This window comes from Lontra canadensis, unplaced genomic scaffold (assembly GCF_010015895.1).
Source record: "Lontra canadensis isolate GAN:19392208 unplaced genomic scaffold, GSC_riverotter_1.0 scaffold1, whole genome shotgun sequence".
Lineage (NCBI taxonomy): Eukaryota > Metazoa > Chordata > Mammalia > Carnivora > Mustelidae > Lontra > Lontra canadensis.
In genome coordinates this window covers 64,463,745-64,482,215 of record NW_022630995.1, presented here as the reverse complement: position 1 = coordinate 64,482,215, position 18,471 = coordinate 64,463,745, and the positions used below count along the sequence as shown (strand labels likewise).

The 18,471-nt window shown below is 56.9% G+C and overlaps 1 protein-coding gene across 2 annotated transcripts in view; it reads right to left on the bottom strand.

Moving 5' to 3' along the window:
• Positions 1-1,594: 1,594 nt before the first annotated feature.
• The window catches only part of SH3TC1 (SH3 domain and tetratricopeptide repeats 1), a 29,381-nt gene continuing 12,504 nt past the window's right edge, over positions 1,595-18,471 (bottom strand). The window contains exons 11-17 of one of the 2 annotated variants that reach the window (XM_032855683.1): positions 15,735-17,399; positions 13,522-13,702; positions 12,447-12,597; positions 11,219-11,341; positions 10,394-10,544; positions 9,990-10,186; positions 1,595-2,073 (exon numbers count right to left, since the gene is read on the bottom strand). In XM_032855683.1, coding sequence (XP_032711574.1) covers positions 1,816-2,073; positions 9,990-10,186; positions 10,394-10,544; positions 11,219-11,341; positions 12,447-12,597; positions 13,522-13,702; positions 15,735-17,399 — 2,726 coding nt within the window. In that variant the 3' untranslated portion in view covers positions 1,595-1,815. Of the gene's footprint in view, positions 2,074-9,989; positions 10,187-10,393; positions 10,545-11,218; positions 11,342-12,446; positions 12,598-13,521; positions 13,703-15,734; positions 17,400-18,471 lie in introns of those variants that run through there. The other variant, XM_032855693.1, reaches the window with a different exon arrangement.

Genomic DNA, 18,471 nt, shown 5'->3' with positions numbered 1-18,471 from the left:
AGGGGAGTCTCAGCCCTGATCTGGCTCTGAGGCCTCTGGTTTGTGGACCTTCACTCGACCCCCCCCCCCCCCCCCCCCGGGGTCATCAGTTGCATTTAAATGCTGACCACACTGGGGCTCAGAAAAATGGACTCACCCCAGATCCCCAGGGTGGGGATGACCGCAGCTCCCCTCAGACTGGCGGGTCTGCTGCCCCGGAGCCCTAGGTCACAGTGGGTGGGGGGTGGGGCAGGGACCTCCCGGCAGGAGCAGCGGGGATGACAGCTCCAGGAAGGTCAGGGAAGGTACGAATTCCCAGGCAGGCGTTGGGCCCCAATTGGCCTGGCCAGCAGGTCCCACCCGTCACGGGGTAGTTACAGGCCCAGGCCCAGGCTCTGCCTAGCGGTCAGTGACGTCAGAGATCTGTGCTGGGGTCACTGTGCAGGCCGTGGCCTCCGCACCAGCGTGGGTAATCAGATTGTCCTGTTTTCAATTACCCTGCAGCCTCCCCCGCTCTCTGCGCCCAGCCCAAGAGGGCAGGTTGGGGTCAGGGCTGAGCCAGCTTTTGGGAGGCTCTCTGCTGCCTCCTGGTGGGAGCCTGCAGGCCACCTCTGAGCAGGGCAGGAGCTGGGGGCTCCCTGGACCCCAGGGGCAGCAAGGCTGGTGGAGAACCCCCGTCCCCGCTTCCTTGGGGCCTTCCAGGGTCTGTTGCCTCTCCTGGGCCTGGAGCCAAACCCAGAGCTCTGCGCCCCCACCAGCCAGCCCCTCTGCTGCCCTCGGTTTCCCCTTCTGCTGAAGGAGGGTCTCACAGAGGGGGAATGGGGAGTGATGTTTTCAGGGCACAGGTTTCCATGGGGAAGTGAGGAGGTTTCCCAAACAGGCAGAGGGGGAAGTTGCTCTTCACCGTAAATACACAAAATGCCGCTGAACAGCCCACTTTAAATGGCTAATTTTATGTGTATCCCACCTTACTTAACAAAATAAATAAAGGAAAAAAAGAAGAGATTGAAACAACGCCGTGTGGGTGACAGGCAGCCAGGAGATCCATGGCCTGTTTGAGCCTCGGTTTCCTTGCGTGTAAATCGAAGATTCCTGGTGCTTGGCGACCCCAATGACCTGGAAACAGGCTCAGCAGCAGACCTGGTGGGGTGGGCCAGCAGACACTCAGGTTGGGGAGCGCTGGGACCACCTTCCCCCTGCCCTGTTTCTGTTGCCTTCAGGACACGGACAAGGGGTGGAGGGACACTGACGTGTTAATACCCTCTTCTCGGTCCCACTCTTGTGTCCCACCGTGGACACATCCCTCGAGGCAGGCGGCCCTTGATGCTCTCTGCCCCACCTACAGCCTGTGTGATGGTGGGCTGGGCACCTACCCACTCTGTGCCTCCATCTCCTCCACTGAAATGGAGACACTAACAGTCCCAACCATGTAGCCCCTGAGAGGTCAGCTTGGGGACTAGAGGCAGAGCCAGAGCCGGACACATGGTGATGGCAAGGGCAAGGGAGAAAACGCCCAGGGAATTCCATAGTGGCTTCTGCTTTGATGCAGGGAAACTGGGGTGTGCGGCCGGGGGAGGGCCCTGGCCTGGGTCCTTCCAGTTCATGGCCGCGGATGCGGTATAGCAGCAGGGTGGGTCCCCGGGGACGGGGCCTGGTCCCTGGACACTGCCCTGGAGGCGGAGCAGGGGAGGGGGCCTTGCAGGCACGAGCACGCTCCCGTAAAGTAATGGACACAGAGTACTATGACCCCCTGCTCTGTGCCTACATTTCCCAGAAAAGGAGCCTCACAGAGATACTAGGAGAAGCAGGCAGCCCACTCTCATGGAGACAGGGACCTCAGGGTGGGGGGCCGGCGACCAGCCAGGGTGCCCGCCCCCAACACCGTGCTGGGGCCAGGTTGACTCTGCGGACATTGAGCTCAGTAGCAAAGGTCCTGGCCTTCTGGTAGAAGAAGAGGGACTTCTCTCGGTCCAGCAGAAAGTTGTGGTAGATGACGGCCAGGCGCGTGTAGATCTTCATCTGGGCCTTCTTGTTGCCCAGGTCCACAGCCGCTGCCAGCGCCAGCTGGTAGTACCCGGCTGCGTCGAAGGGGTCCTGAAGGAGAGAAGGCGTTTAGCCACACTCTACACTAATGCACAGCTGGGTGCGGGCGGGGGAGTGCGACTCTGTGCCCTGCCTCCCTGGCTGGCCTACCCCAGACCCTCTCAAGGAACCACTCTGAAACCCAGACCCTACCCTTCCCTCCAACCCTTGAGATGGCTCCCGGAACAGAGGACAAGCCCAATGCTGGCAGCCCTGGCTCCTTGCTGCCCCGCACAGAGAGGATTCAGGAGAAAATCAAAGCAGGTATACGTCATGATTCGACAAACACTCCCGATCCCCCACCAGACACTGGACCCTGTGCAGGGCGGGAACCGTGGCTGAGTCTTGGGGCGACATTGACCACCGGGTGACCAGCGGCCTGTGGGAGCACCAGGAGGCTCCTGAGTCAGCCTGGGGCAGAATGGAGGGCTTCCTGGAGGAGGGGACACCCCAACAAAGGAACTGGCCACAGCAGGCAGCTGGGCAGTGGTGTGTACTTGTGTACATATGTGTGCATGTCTTCTCCGTACAGGGGTGCAGGAAAGAGCTTCTCTCCTTCCTGGGTGTCTGCTGGAGGCGATGAAGTCAACCCATAGCCCCTGGTGGAATTCCAAGACTGGCTCACGGTGAAGACAGACATGGTGCTGATGGCGGTCACGGCACAGCTGAGAAGCCCCTTGACCCCAGCTTCCCGGGCCCAGGGACCTTTCCTTCCTGCCCCGTGAGACCGTGGAAGGTTAAGGTCCCCAGAATGCCCCCAGAACCTGGGCATCAGGTCAGGTACTTCTGGGCCTGGCTCCCTGACCCCCATCTTGGACAAGCTTATTCACCTCCCCAGACTCAGTTCCCCCTTCTTCCGCAGAGTTACTTAGTCATTAATCGCACGGAACCTGGCGTTCTAATCTCTATGTGGTTCCTTCCTCAGATGACCCATGGGTCAGGAGGACATATCACAGATGACTGCGGGTTCTGGGTATAAGGAGTGCAGGTGAGGTGGGCCACAGTCATGCCAGACCCCAGCCTCTGCAGCTCCTGTTCGGGGAAAGGCCCAGCCCAGAGCCTAGCCTGGGACAGCAGGCAAAGACATGGAGCATGCAGCACCCCTGGGTCAGAGGGAGTCGTAGGTTCCAGGATCCCAGATTAAGAGCCCAGATCGAACAGAGCATGGGTCACATAGAGCCTGAATCACCCACAGCCTAGATCACACAGAGCCTGGATCACACGGAGCCCAGATCAAACAGAGCATGGGTCACATAGAGCCTGAATCACCCACAGCCTAGATCACACAGAGCCTGGATCACACTGAGCCTGAATCACCCAGAACCTGAATCACCTAGATCCACGATCACATAGAATCTGGATGGCAGAGAGCCTGGATGTCACTGAAACCAGATCAAACAGAGTCAAGATGTCACAGAGAAGGGATTGCACAGAGCCTGGATGTCACAGACCCTGGGTCACACAGCATCTGGATCACACAGAGCCTGGATCACAGAGTCTAGACATCAAAGAGCCTGGATCACCCAGGGCTTAGATCACATCAAGCCTGAATCACCCAGATCCTGGATCACACAGAGCCAATATGTCACAGAGCCAGGATCACAGAGAACCTAGATGGCACAGAGCCTGGAAAACACAGAGCCTGGATCACACAGAGTCGAGATGCAACAGAACATACATCACAAAGAGCCCGGATGTCACAGAGCTTGGATCACACAGAGACTGAATCATCCAGAGCCTAGATCACACACAGTCTGGATCACACAAACCCTGAATCACCCAGAGCCTGGATCACACAGAACCAGGATCACACACAGCCTCCATGTCACACAGCCCGGATCACACAGATCCTGAATCTCCGGAGACTGAATAACTCAGAGCCTAGATCACACAAAGTCTGGATCACTCAAATCCTGAATCACCCAGAGCCTGGATCACACAGAACCTGGATGAAATAGAGCCTGAGTCACCCAGAGAGAGCCTCGATCACACAGAACTTGGATGGCACAGAGCCTGGAACACAGAAAACCTATATGGAACAGAGCCTGGGTCATGCAGAGCCTGGATGTCACAAAGTCTGAATCACACCAAGCCTGGATATCACAGAGACTGTATTGTACAGAGACTGCATGTCACAAAGCCTGGATCATGAATAGCTTGGATATCACAGACCCTGGAAGTCACAGAGCCTGGATCACTCAGGCCATGGATCACTCAGAGTCTGATGTCACAGCGCCTGGATGACACAGAGTATGCATGTTAAAGAGCCAGGATCATACAAAGTCTCAATCACACAGACTATGATGTCACAGACCTGTATCACTAAAAGTCCGAAATCAAAGAGGCCATTTGTCACATAACCTGGATGACACAGAGCATGTTTGGGACAAATCCTGGTTTGCACAGTCCCTGATTCACACAGAGCTTGGAACGCACAGAGCCTAGATCATACAAAGCCTGGACGACACTGAGCTCGCATCAAACAGAGCCAAGATGTCACAAAGAAGGGACAGCACAGAGCCTGGATATCACAGAACCTGGGTCACATGGAATCTGGATCAAACAGAGCCTGCATCATACACAGCCTGGGTGTTATAAAACCTGGATCACATCGAGCCTGGATCAGCCAAAGCCTAAATCATACAAAACTGGAATCACAGAGAGCCCAGATTTCACAGAGCTTGGATCACACATACCCTGAATCACCCAGAGACTGAATCTCCCAGCACCTAAATCACGCACAATCTGGATAACACGAAGCCTGAATCACCCAGAGCCTGGATCACACAGAACCTGCATCAAAAAGAGCCTACGTCACCCAGAGTCAATCATACAGAATCTGGGTAGCATAGAACCTGGATTACACAGAGCCTGTATGGAACAGAGTCTGGATCACACAAAGCCTGGATGTCACAGAGACTGTATCACACAGGGACTGGATTTCACAAGCCTGGATACAAATATCTTGGATATCAACAGACCCTGGACGTCACAGTGCCTGGATCACTCAGGCCATGGATTGGACAGAGTCTGATGTCACAGAGCCTGGATGACACAGGGCCTGTATGTCACAGAACCTGGATCACTAAGAGTCTGAAATCAAAGAGGCTGTTTGTCACATAGCCTGGATGACAGAGGGCATGTTTGGGACAGATACTGGTTCGCACAGAACCTGATTCACACAGAGCCTGGATCAAACCAGCCTCAGTCACCAGGAGCTTCAATCCCATAGAACCTGGATGGTCTAGAGCCTGGATCACACAGAACCTGCATGGAACAGAGTCTGGAACACAAAGAGCCTGATGTCACAGAGCTGCATGTCACAAAATCTGGATCATATTGAGCCTGGATGTCACAGAGACTGTATCGCACAAAGACTGGATGTCACAAACCCTGGATTCAAACAGCCTAGATATAACAGATTCTGGATGTCACAGTTCATGGAGCACTAAAACCATGCATCACAGAGAGTCTGATGTCACCGATCCTGGATGACACACAGTCTGCATGTCACAGAGCCAGGATCACACACTCTACAGAGCCTGGATCACACTGTACCTGCATGTCACAGAACCTAGTTCACTAAGAGTCCAAAATGAAAAATGCTGGTTGTCACATAGCCTAGAGGGCACAGAGCATGTTTGAGACAGACACTGGTTTGAACAGAGCCTGATTCACACACTGATTGTACAGAGCCTGGATCACACTGTACCTGCATGTCACAGAACCTAGTTCTCTAAGAGTCCAAAATGAAAAACGCTGGCTGTCACATAGCTTAGAGGGCACAGAGCATGTTTTAGACTGACACTGGTTTGAACAGAGCCTGATTCACACAGAGCCTGGATTGCACCGAGCCTAGATCAAACAGAGCCTGGATCACATTGAGCCTGCATCAGATGGAGCCAAGATGTCACAAAGAAGGGATCGCAGAGAGCCTGGATGTCACATTGCCTGAGTCACTCAGAATCTGGATGGCACAGAGCCTGCTGAATATATAGCATGAATGTCAAAGAGCCTGGATCACCCAAAACCTAAATCACCCAGAGCCTGGATCACACAAAAGCTGGATCACACAGAGCCCAGATGCCACAGAGCATGGATCACACAGACCCTGAATAACCCAGAGACTGATTCACACAGAACCTAGATCACACAAAGCCTGAATCACCCAGATCCTGGATCACACAGAATCTGGATGGCACAGATCCCCAATGTCACAGAGCTTGGATCACACAGAGCCTGGGCCACTAAAGACTGAATCACCCAGAATCAACATCACACAGTCTAGATCACCCAAAGCCTAAACCACCCAGATTTCCGGATCACACAGAAGCTGGATGGAACAGAGCCTGGATTACACAGAGCCTGGATCACAGAGTCTTGATCAAACAGAGTCTGGATCTACTGAGCCCACATATAACAGAGACAAGATGTCACAAAAAGGGGGTCACAGAAAGCCTGGATATCACAGAGCCTGTGTCACACAGAATCTGGATCACAAAGCCTGCCTCATACATAGTTTGGATGTCACAAAGCCTGGATCACCCAGAGCCTGGATCACACAAAACCTGGATCAAACAGAGCCTGAGTCACCCAGAGCCTTGGTCACACAGAACCTGGATGTCGGAGCCTGGACCACACAGAGCCTGTAGCCTGGATGACACCAAGCCTGGATCACACAGAGCCCAGATGTCAAAGAGCTTGGATCACACAGAGCCTAAATCACCCGAGACTGGATCACACAGACATGGATGGCACAGAACCCTGATGTCAGAGTCTGGATCATACAGAGCCTGAATCTCCAGAGACTGAATCACCCAGTATCTAGATCACACAGACTACATCACTCAAAGCCCGAATCACCCAGATCCTGGATCACACAGAACTTGAATGTCACAGATCCCTGATGTCACAGAGCCTGGATCACACAGATCCTGAATCACCAGAGACTGAATCACCCAAAATCTCCATCACAGAGTCTGGACCACTCAAAGTCTGAACCACCCAGAACCTGGATCACACAGATCCTGGATCAAACAGAGCCTGGATCACGCAGAACCTGGGTCAAACAAAGCCTGAGTCACCCAGAGCCTCAAACACACAGAACCTGGATGGCACAGAGCCTGGATCACACAGAGCCTATATGGAACAGAGCCTGCATGCCACAAAGATGGCATCACACCGAGCCTGGATTTCACAGAGACTGTACTGCATAGAGACTGGATCACTCAGTACCTGCTTGTCACAGAACTTAGATCACTAAGAGTCTGAAATCAAAGAGGCTATTTGTCACATAGCCTGGATGACACAGGGTATATTTGGGACAGATGCTGGTTTGCACAGAGCCTGATTCACACAGAGCCTGGATCTCACAGATCCTGGATCAAACAGAGCCTGGATCACACTGAGCCCACATCAAACAGAGCCAAGATATTACGAAGAAGGGATTGCAGAGAGCCTGGATATCACAGAGCCTGCATCACACACAATCTAGATCACAAAGAGCCTGCCTCATACACAGCTTGGATATCACAGAGCCTGGATCACATCAAGCCTAGATCACCCAAAGCCTGAATCACCCAGAGCCTGAATCACACAGAACCTATATGACACAGATCCCTAATGTCACAGAGCCTGGATCACACAGAGCCTGAATCACCAAAAACTGAATCACCCAGAATCTACATCACACAGTCTGGATCATTTAAAGCCTGAATCACCCAGAACCTGGATCACACAGAGCCAGGATGTCACAGAGCCTGGATGTCACAGAGCCTGGATGTCACAAAGTCTGGGTTACACTGAGCCTTGATGTCACAGAGACTGCATTGCACAGAGACTGGATGTCACAAAGCCTGGATCACAAATAGCTTGGATATTACAGACCCTGGATGTTACAGAGCCTGGATCACTCAGGCTGTGGATCACAGAGTCGGACATCACAGCGCCTGGATGACACAGAGCCTGCATGTCACAAAGACTACTTCACACAGAATCTGGATAATACAGAGCCCAGATATCACAGAGCCTGGATCACACAGAGCCTAAATCACCCAGAATCTGTATCACAGAGTCTGGATCACTCAAAGCCTGAATCACCTAGAACCTGGATCACATAGAACCTGGATGGCACAGAGCCTGGATCACACAGAACGTGGATCACCTAGAGCCCGTATGTCACAGAGTTTGTATCACAGAAAGCCTGGAAATAACAGAATCTTGATGTCACAGAGCCTTGATTGCACAGAGTCTGGATCACACAAACCCATGTATCACAGAGCCTGGATCACACAGAACCCGATGACACATAGCCTCTATTGCAGAGAGCCCGGATATAGCAGATCCTGTATCACACAAAGCCCAGACCACACAGTTCCTGGATGTCCCAGGGCTTGGGTTACATAGATCTTGTATCACACATAGCCTGCATCACACAGAGCCTGGATCACATAGAGATGGATGTCACAGAGCCTGGATCACACAGAATGTGGATGTCACAGGTCATGCATGGCAGAAAGCCTGGATCACACAGAATCTGGATTCACAGAGCCTGGATGTCCCAGAGGCTGTATGTTCCAGAGTCTGGACCCCACAGATCCTGGTTCACAAAGAGCCTGGACCACACAGAGCCTGGGTCACGCAGATCCCAGATGTCACAGAGGCTGGATCACACAGAATCTGAATTGCACAGAATCTGAATCGCAGAAAGCCTGGATGATAAAGAGCCTGGACAGCTCAGAGCCTAGAAGGCACAGAGCCTGGATGTCACAGAGCTTGGATCACAGATTCTGGATCGCACAGAGCCTGGATCACAGAGCCTGGATCACTAGAGCTTGGATTGCACAGAGCCTGGAACACACAAAGCCTGGATCACACAGAGCCTTGAACACACAAAGCCTGGATCACACAGAGCCTGGATGTCACAGAGCCTTAATCATGCAGACTGGAAGGCAGTGAGTCTAAGTTGCAGTACGCACCACTGCCCACAGGCTCCCCAAGAACTACGGGACTCTAACACAGCAGGAGGCCGCAGTGACCACCTCTGACCACAAGGTGTCACTAGTGCATAGCCAAGGCTGTCCCAGGCAGGGAGTTATGGGTCTCCAACTGGGTGGGGTCTTCAAAGGCACCCAGCTCCTCGATGCCATTCAGCAGGGAGGGGGAGGGGGAAAAGCCCTGAGCTGGGGTGCCCCCACTTCAGCGAACACGGAGCAGGGACACTGTGCAGTGCAGTGCTGTACCCAGGGTGGGGCGATAGGGCAGCAGCCTGTGTAGGGGAGCGAGGGAGACGCCTCCAGGCTCTGGTCTACATCCACTGCAGGGCTAGGAGCAGATGGGAAAGGGCCCAGCTCCAGCTCCTCCAGCTCTGACAGGGCAGGAACTAAGCCAAACCCCACAGGTTGCACCCCATCCCCAGCCCGTTTCCCTCTCTGGGATTCAGGATTCCAAGAAGGAATTGCTCTGCCCTAAGGGCAGGCTTCCTGGAGGAGGTGCCAGGATTTGGGTAGCACCTTACAGCGTGGGTCTCTGGGGATAGCACTGACTTCTGCCCGACGCCCTGGGATGTCCCTCTCTCCCTCCTGCTTTAGGGGGATTAACTCTGACTTGATGCTAAGACTCAGCTTTGCATTGCCTCCTCCAGGAAGCTCCCCTGATTACATGCCTTTTTGTTTTGACCCCATGGTGGCCAAAGTCTGTTCACAGATCAGCACCCCAGGGACCCTGAACTCTGGAGGGCAGGGCCTGGCCGGTACGCGAGTTCGGACAGTGTCTGCTGACCGTGCCTGCTCCTCTCCGCCTTGCCAGGAGCTCAGGGACACACCGGGGCCAGCACTACTGGAGGGCAGGACCCTGTCCTCGGGGTCTGGGCTCGAGCCCATGCCAAGAGGGACCCCAGTGCCTAAGCCTACCCCCCGGCCCCCACCCACCTTCAGGTCGTAGAAGAGGATGTCACCAAGAACCAGATACACCTTCACGTAGTACAGGGTTTCCTCATCGAACTGCAGGGGTGAGCCACACAGCGACAGCGCCTTGAGGTAGAAGTGCTCCGCCAGCTCGCCGTGGCCCAGCCGCTGGTGCAGGACGGCCAGCCGGTGGTAGGCCACACGCTCATTCAGCCGGTCCCCTAGGGACGCAGGGGAGAGGGCGCACATGAGAAACCTGAAGCTTCCCCCTGGGGCAGATTTGGGGCCGCTCAGCCCAGCCCCCCAGCAGGGGAGAGCACGGCCACAGCCCCAAGCAGCCCTACAGGCTTCCCGAACTGTCCCCTTCTGCTCCCACCCTGCAGGGGTCGGAGGCCAAGGCCCCGCTGGGGCAGGGATGCAGGGCTCACCCCGGGTGATGCTGAGCGCCAGGGCCATGTGGGCAAACTCCAGGCCCTCGTGGGGCAACTCCAGCTCAGCCAGCAGGGCCACCAGCTTGTTGCAGAGCCGCAGTTCCGCCTCCTGGTTCCCCGTGGTCCCGGCCAGCGGCAGCGCCCGATCCTGCCACACAGGCAGCGGGTCAGGCCTCACCTGCAGCAGCCAGCTCCAGCCCAGAATCCCCAGAGTCCCAGACGTGCAAAGGGAGCTCCCACCCCATCATCCTGCTGCATCTTATTCAGCTCCGGTCCCTGGGGAAAAGTCAGCTTGGAGTGGCCCTGATGGCCACAGGGCTACTGGGCCATGAGCAAGCTGTGGTGCGACCCACGGCCCATCTTGGGAACCTCAGCCCAGCTCCCCACCCCTGGGCGATGAGAGTCTGACTGGGAGGATCCAACACCCACCCCCTACCGAGATCTAAAAACGCGTTTTTCTGTCCCCAGGGCAGAGCTGCACGTCAGGAGCTGGGCGGGTAGGGAGAAGCTGGCCTCTTTGGGAGGCTCCTACAGTTCAGAGCCCTGGGGCCAGTCCCCCCACTGACGTGCTGTCCTGTGCCTCCCTTAGCTTCGACTTCCTCATCGGCAAGATGGAGCAGGGCTCGCCTCCCAGCTATTTGAGGGCTTGGAAGCCTAGAGCTGTGTCTGTCCCTCAGATGGTCCCTCCTTTCTCTGTCCCTCCCAGGTTGGGGGTGGGGGGTCAAGATCACCCCAGGTGAAGGCACCCAGAAATGAAGACCCACTCCTAGGCCCCGGCCTGTGTGGGGCCATGCCGCAGCCCGCCCTCATCACCCAGCTCACCCGGTAGAAGGACACGGCTTTCTCCCGCTCCCAGGTCCCATTGAAGAAGATGTCCCCGGCTGCCTCAAACAACTCCAGCCCCAGGTTGGGGTCCCCCGTGTACAGGGCCGCATTCTGTGCCACCTGTGGGCATGGAGAAACTCTCATGAGACCATAGTGCTCTGTCGCAAGCTCACAGCCTCCCCAGCTGCCCCCAGACCCTCAAGGGCATCCCGAGGATGCACTGGGTATCTCTTTCCCCTCTCACATCTCTGTCCCTCAGCGGGGACTGGCCTGGTTCCAGACCCTGTGCAGCTGGAGACATCAGCTCCCACGATATCCTGGGGGAGCACCATCCAGCTGGGGCTCTGAGTCTGGGACTCTGCGACTGAGCTCAGAGGGGGCTCTGAGTCCTGTCAACCGCTCCCAGACCCTGGCATGCTCCCTTCCAGCTTCCCCTCTACTATCTTCTTCCACTGCCCATGGCAACACCTGCCCGCACACACCTCCTGTCTCTCCCATTCTGTCACCCCCCCTTGCTCAGGATGTTGCTTCTCTGCTGGGCCCAGCAAGGTACTCAGCAAACACCATGTGAGCAGACAAGAGTGGACTAGGCGCCGTGGGCAATCCAGACCTGCCACACTCCCATGCACGTCTGGCCTTTGCCCCTGTGTTTTCCACCACTGGGAGCCCCTCCTCCCAGGTGGGCACTAGCCCCACTTATCCTGCTACAGAAAGCAGCCTCTGCTCACCCTCCCTGTGGCTCCTGTCTGCACCACCACACCCCTGCCCAAAGCCCCGAGCCACAAGCTGTCAAAACTGCCACCCCCTCTCAGCCGCCATCTGCTGACCTGCGATCCTGGACCCCTGGCCCAGGGAAATACACAACAGGTGCTCAAAAATGAAAACATTCATGAGCCTCACGAGCCTCCCAGTTTACTTCAAATCATGTCACGTTTGGGAACGCGGCTGGAAACAGAGCTCCCGTGATAAACGCATTTTTTAAGAAGACAGGCCACATGCTGCTGAAGGCTGTGTTCAGTCGAGGGAACGCATCACTTGTGCATGTAGGAAGCACCTGCTGTATACCAACATGGTGGCGGGCACGCAGATGGGGGCTGGGATTGTTGTGGAAGATGCTGGGCGCTGGGGGCCCAGGGCGGGGATGGCAGAGGCGGGCTGGCACACAGCGGGTGCCCGCAGTGGATCGGGGATGGAGGGTGAGTGAGCGCACGCCCCGCCCCTGCACCTGGATGTAGAGGTCCACCAGCTCATTCTGCTGGAGGATGTAGTAGATCTTCCCTGCCTGCAGCCAGGCATGCGCCTCCTTCTCCTTCCTCTGCAGGTCAATGAAGATCCCCAGACTGCGCTTGGTGTAGTCCAGCGCGGACTTGTAGGCCCTGGAAGCAGAGCCAGCCGCTCAGAGAACTCTCCCAGGCCAGGGCGGCTCCTCCCAGTGCCTGAGTGGGGACCAGGCTCTCTGCAGGGCATAGGGAGGGGGAGCGGGCCACCCTGTGTCTGCACCCCCCTCCCTAGACACGGGCATGCGAGCTCTCCGCCCATAGCTGGGACCCTGAGCGCCAGGCAGAGACTCCGCAAACATCTGGCCAGTGGTTCTCACACTTGGCCATGATAGTAGGGCCCTGCTCTCAGTGGGTCTGGGCTGGGGCCTGAGAAGGTGCATTCTCAGGAGACTCCCCAGGGATGCAGCTGCTGCTGGTCCGGCGACTCCGCTTTGAGACTTCTCGATCAAGGTCACTGTCCATTAGATCTGTCATGAAACTGAGGCCCAAGGGTGTGGGGTGGAGGCCGAGATCAGCCTGTGGCTCCTTCCCTGCCTCTCAGGGAGTCCCCAGCTGCAGGGGGTATGGTCAGAGGTCTCCCCGGGCCATCCTGTCACCCCACCTGCTCAGGATGCTCAGTGTGGGTGTCACGCAGGACACGTGACCCTGGAACTCTGCCCACAGGAAGCAGGTGGGCCAGCCAGCTACCTCTTCAGGGGTAAGATTCCTTCAGGTCCACATGGCCACCATCCTGACATCTGGGGGGACTGCTGGGGACAGGCTGCCCGGCTCAGAGCTGTGCTGGCCAGAGGAGACTCAGGGCAGGCAGCAGTCGGCTTATAAAAGCCACCAGGATGTGAAGAATGGCCCAGAAATTCACTCTTCCTCCACCGGGAGGTCAGGAGGTGTGTGGGCAGAGACACCTGTCCCGGGACCTGTGAGACATGATGACCCCCAAGGCCTACTGGCTCACAGCCTGACACTAGGAATGAAACGGTCCCCGAGGAGAGGCTGCCCCAGGATCGGGGCCGGCATCCTCACCGCTCAGTGCCCAGCGACAGGTAGAGCTGGCTGATGGTCTCCAGGAGCTGGCCCTCCAGCACCTTGTCGGCCATCCTGCGGGCCAGCGAGAGCTGGAACTCATGGTAGACGACGCACTGGGCCTCTCTGGGCATGACGGTCCTATAGAAATGACACAGCCGCTGGACGGCTCGCAGCTGGCCTAGGCGGGGGAGACAGGAAGAGGACATCACCGTCCCACACTGCAGTGACATGGGATGTTTGCTGAGCTCAAAGGCCCCTGCTCTGTGCCTGCTCCTTCTGCACCTCCAGCTGGGGTCACGGCAGACGGGGAATCTGAGTCCAGACATGCGAGGCCACCTGCTCAAGGTCGCACACTGTGATAAACCTGGGCAGGACATGCCATAGACACATTGCTGACCACTTCTACAATTCTTAGGCCTGGGGGTCCTGGCCTGCCTTTCTCTGCTTCCCAAAACCCTCCTGGACAGACAGGGGCTGTCTTCACACCATGCTGACCGGGCAGGGATCACTGGCCTCCCCGTGCAGCAGGTGGGCACACGGAGTCCGAAGCAGAGTTCCGAGTCTGGGGCACACAGCACATGGCAGGGCCGGGACTCTGACCCGGCTTCCAGCTCCTTCACAAAGCCAGGATCCAAGCCCACAGCCTTCCTTGCCTTGCCTGAAGCGGGGGCTGAGAACGGTCAAGCACTTTCCCAATTAAACCGATCCAGACATCAAAGAGGACACAGATGACCAGAACAACCCCGTGGCCATGCGATCTTGTGCGTCCTGTTGTCCGGATCCCAGCCCCACTCTCAAGACTTGTGAGGGGACAGACGTCTTATAAAAAGCATGGAATGAGACTAGGAATCAGTAGGAAGAAAGTTCGGGAAATTCCATAATAGGCGGGCACGAAGAATGGGCTCCTGGACAGCCTGCAGCCGGCGGAAGGCATCACAACAGGAATCGAAGGGTTTTGGACATGAGTGGAGATAAAAGGACAACGTACCCAAACTTACAGGACGCAGGATGGCAGCGTTTAAAGGGACTTTATAGCTATAAATGCCTATGTTAAAAAGGAAGAAAAAGAAAAATTTCAGATAAAAAATGTCCACCTTAGGGAACAAGAAAAAGAGGAGGTAACTAGACCCAAAAGGAAGGAACAACAGAGGCTCCAGAGCAAAGATAAATTAGTAACAGGGAGAATAGAAAAACCGAGAGAAAATGAAAGAAACTGAGTGATGAATCTTTGGGAAGATGGGCAAAGTGGACTCCTCTTTAGCCAGACCAGAAGTAAAGCTGTCAATTGTTAGAATCAGCAGCGAAAGGGGGACCTCAGCACCAATCTTACAGAAATGAAAGGATCACAGAAGAGATGGGCGATCGATGCTGACAAAGGTCAACCTCGATAAAACAGACAAGCCTGGGGAGAGACAGGCTACTGAAACCAGCTCACAGAGGATTCAGCGTGACTCTCAGTGTCCCCGAGGTTCAGCATGGGGGGTGGGGGACAGAAGCCTTGTGAGCACAGCCAGGACCTGCCTGAGGCTGCAGGGCACATCTGGGGACCCAGCTCTTGGTTCCTCCTAGGTCCAGAGGGTCCCCTTCCAGGTTCAGTGAGAGTCTTGTATCCCTCAATGGCTCCCCAGTGCTCTTGGGGAAAATTCCAGGCCACAGTCTGGGTTCCCTAGCCCCTGCCTAACCCTCAGCCAAGGTTTCCGTTACCCACCATACAACACACCCATCCCAAACACTGCATTTCCCTGCATGGCCCAGCCTACTCACCCCAGGGCCTTTGCAGAGATGGCACCTTCTGCCTGCCCTCCACCCCACGTATGGCTCAACCCTCAGGTCCCAGAGCCAGCGCCAGGAGCCTCCCATAATCACAGGGAGTACCCCCAACTTGTGCCTCATGTGACCTGGGCATCGTGTTCCCACACTTAGCCACCAGCCCATGTGGGTGCCCCTTCTGGCAGAGCTGGCACGGAGCCTGGCATACTCTGAGAGCCGCTGCCCAGTCAGCCTCACAGCAGCCGCAAACATCTGCAGGTTTCCATCATTCAACACCCTGGATGGTGGAAAAACCACCGCTTGCCTCTGGGTCACAAACCCCGGGTGGATGTGCTCCAGGCAGCAATGGGAAGAAAACACGTTATCTCCCAGGACACTTGCATGCGCAGTCAGGACCTGGGGACGCATGGGGCCAGGAGCCAGGTGTGGCGGACACTTACCCTCTACGTGGTCCGTCTCCACAGCGACCAGGAAGGCCCACTCGTAGCAGCACTTGGCCTGCCGGGCGAGGGCCCGGCGGGTGTACAGGTGGCCCAGCTGCAGAAGCACCCAGGTGAGGTCCGGGCCGCACTCTCTGCTGGGCAGCCGCGCAAACAGCGTCACAGATTCCCGGTGGTAGTGCTGGGCCAGGACCTCTGCGCCAGCCTGCAGGCACAGGGCCCCGAAGTTGGCTAGGACCACCGCCTGGTTCTGCAGCTGGCCCCGGGCCCGGGCCACCTGCAGGGCACGGTAGTAGCCCTCAGCCGCCTGCCGGGTGCTGCCTGTCCTCCGCAGGGCCACAGCCACCATGTTAGCGATCACGCCCTCCTGGTCCACGTTGGCCACGGCCATGTCCAGGATGGACTCAAGGATGTCCAGGGCCACCATGCTCTGGCCACAAAGCACATACAGCCAGGCCAGCGCCACTATGTAGTCCACGGCCAGGTGGCTGCCGGACCCCATGGCCACGTCCACGGCCTGCATCATGAAGGAGATGGCTGTGGCCTGCTGCCCGTGGCAGCTGTGCAGCTGGGCCAGACTGGCACAGAGCAGGCCACGCAGCGCCCCGCTCGGGCTGGGGGCCACGGAGGCCAGCGCCTGCCTGAGGTAGAGTGCCGTCTGGGCGGGCGGCCGGCGCAGCCTGGGTGAGTTTCGGAGGACCAGGTCCACACTCCGGAGTGCGCTGCCCGGTGAGCCCCGGGCCCGCAGCGAGGCCCCCCGGACGCAGCCGAGTGCCAGGTGCGGCAGGCACTGGCGGCCGTAGATGTCTGCCAGGATCAGGTAGCCGTCCACGGGCCACGCGGCCTCTGGGGCGCCCACAGCCCCGTGCAGCAGTAGCAGCCTCTCCAGGAAGGGCAGGGCCTCCTCCAGCTGCTTGAGGCGGGCGTGGTGCTTGGCCAGCAGGAAGCAGGCCCGGGCCTCGGCCTTGGGGCTGTGGCAGAGGATGGCCCGCCGCAGGGCGAGCCTGAGGAGCTGCGACTCTGCCTCGGTGCTGCACAGGTGGCTGGGCGTGCCCAGGAGCAGGGCCAAGGCCTTGGGGACCACCTGCGCACACCTGTCCCTGTTCTTCTGTTTCAGGTGGACAGTGGCTAGGTTGGCATACACGGCCACCACGAGGAAGAGGTCGCCAAAGTGGCCACCCAGCGCCCCCAGGGCCTCCTCGAAGTACACGCGGGCCTGGGACAGCTTGAGCCTGCGCACGCACAGCCTCCCCAGGAGGAAGCAGAGCCTGGCCAGAGCCATGGGGAAGCCGGCCTTCTTGGCCGCCCCCCGGGCCTGTGCCAGGTGCTCGGCCAGCTCCTCCTCGTCGGTGAAGCCTGGGAACAGGGTGCTCAGCCCCGGCAGGGAAAGGTCATATAGGCCACGGAAGCAGGCCTCATACCCAGGCGTGTCCAGGAATAGCAGCAGTGAGCCCAGCACCTCTGGGTGGGCCCAGTCAGCCCCCGAGTCCAAGCAGAAGGAGGGCTCCTCACTGTGCGGGGAGCCTATACCACTGGACGCCATGCACAGACCCCAGGACACTGGCTCCTCGGGGCAGCCCTGGCTGGACTTGCATTGTTCTAGAACATTCTTCACCTTCTGGAGGGTCTCACATGGATCTGGGTGCAGGCCAGGCAGAGGCATTTCTGCAAAGCACCAAAACCCCCAGATGGATTAGAGTCTGATCTGGGTCTAGGCTGGAGTAGAGACAGCCCTCCGAGCCTCAGGGTCCCTATCAGGTATTGCCTGAGTCTCCCCTACCCAGGAATCGAAATTTACATGAAGGGTTGAGCCCAGAGCCCAGCACCCAGTGCTCAGTGGGAACTCAGTCATGGTTACAATGATCCCTCTGGCTAAGCTTTTCACTCAGTGAACCCCTTCCTATGCTTCTCGTTTGAAAGCACTCTGAGTGATGACTGAGAGTTCTTTTCCCTCCAGAAAGAATTAAAGCCACTTAATGGACAGAGATGTCCACCTTCCCAGCTACAGCTGCCTCTGAGGGACTTCCCAGTGCTTGGGGGGTGACTGTGTCAGGTGCAGGACCCCCATGTAATCATTACCAGCCAGTCAGAGCAATGGGTCAGCACGTGTTCAAAAGCCAACCACAGAACGGATGAAACCCATACCGCTGGAGGACAGCGACATCTGTGTTCCTCTGTCCCGCTGGCGCCTGGGACCATGTCTGGCAGAAAAGTTGAGGAATGGCTCCCAGACACCCCAGTGTTCCCCCTGGCTGGTTTGAGAACAGGAGGCCCACAGCTACTAAAGGGACGAGGTGCTGGAGAATCTGGGGATACCCGCTGCCCCGAGTGCCCGCCAACTGGACTGGTGGCCCTGGATGGAGCCAGTGCCCGGAGGCATTTCTAGGGTCCAGGAGTGCAGAGCTAAGCTTCCTGCTGCGAAAACACGAGCTTAAAGGGGAGTGTGTTTGCGAAGAAGGAACCAGCATCGACACACTCTTCTCTTTCAAGTTCACTTGCAAAAAGTATGTTCAGAATTAATTATCTTAGTTAAAATAGAACTGAATGAATAAAATAGAACTAAATGAGTAAGAAAGAATTCAGTGTGGTTCAGGGGCAAATGTCTGACCCAACTACCTAATGTGTGGCTGTGAACGAGACCCCAGCCCCTTCAATGCCACCAGGTCCTGCCTCCCCTCACTCAGTAAGCCCCCAGATGCAAGGGGTGCCAGGAGCAGCCCAGGAATATCCAGAACCT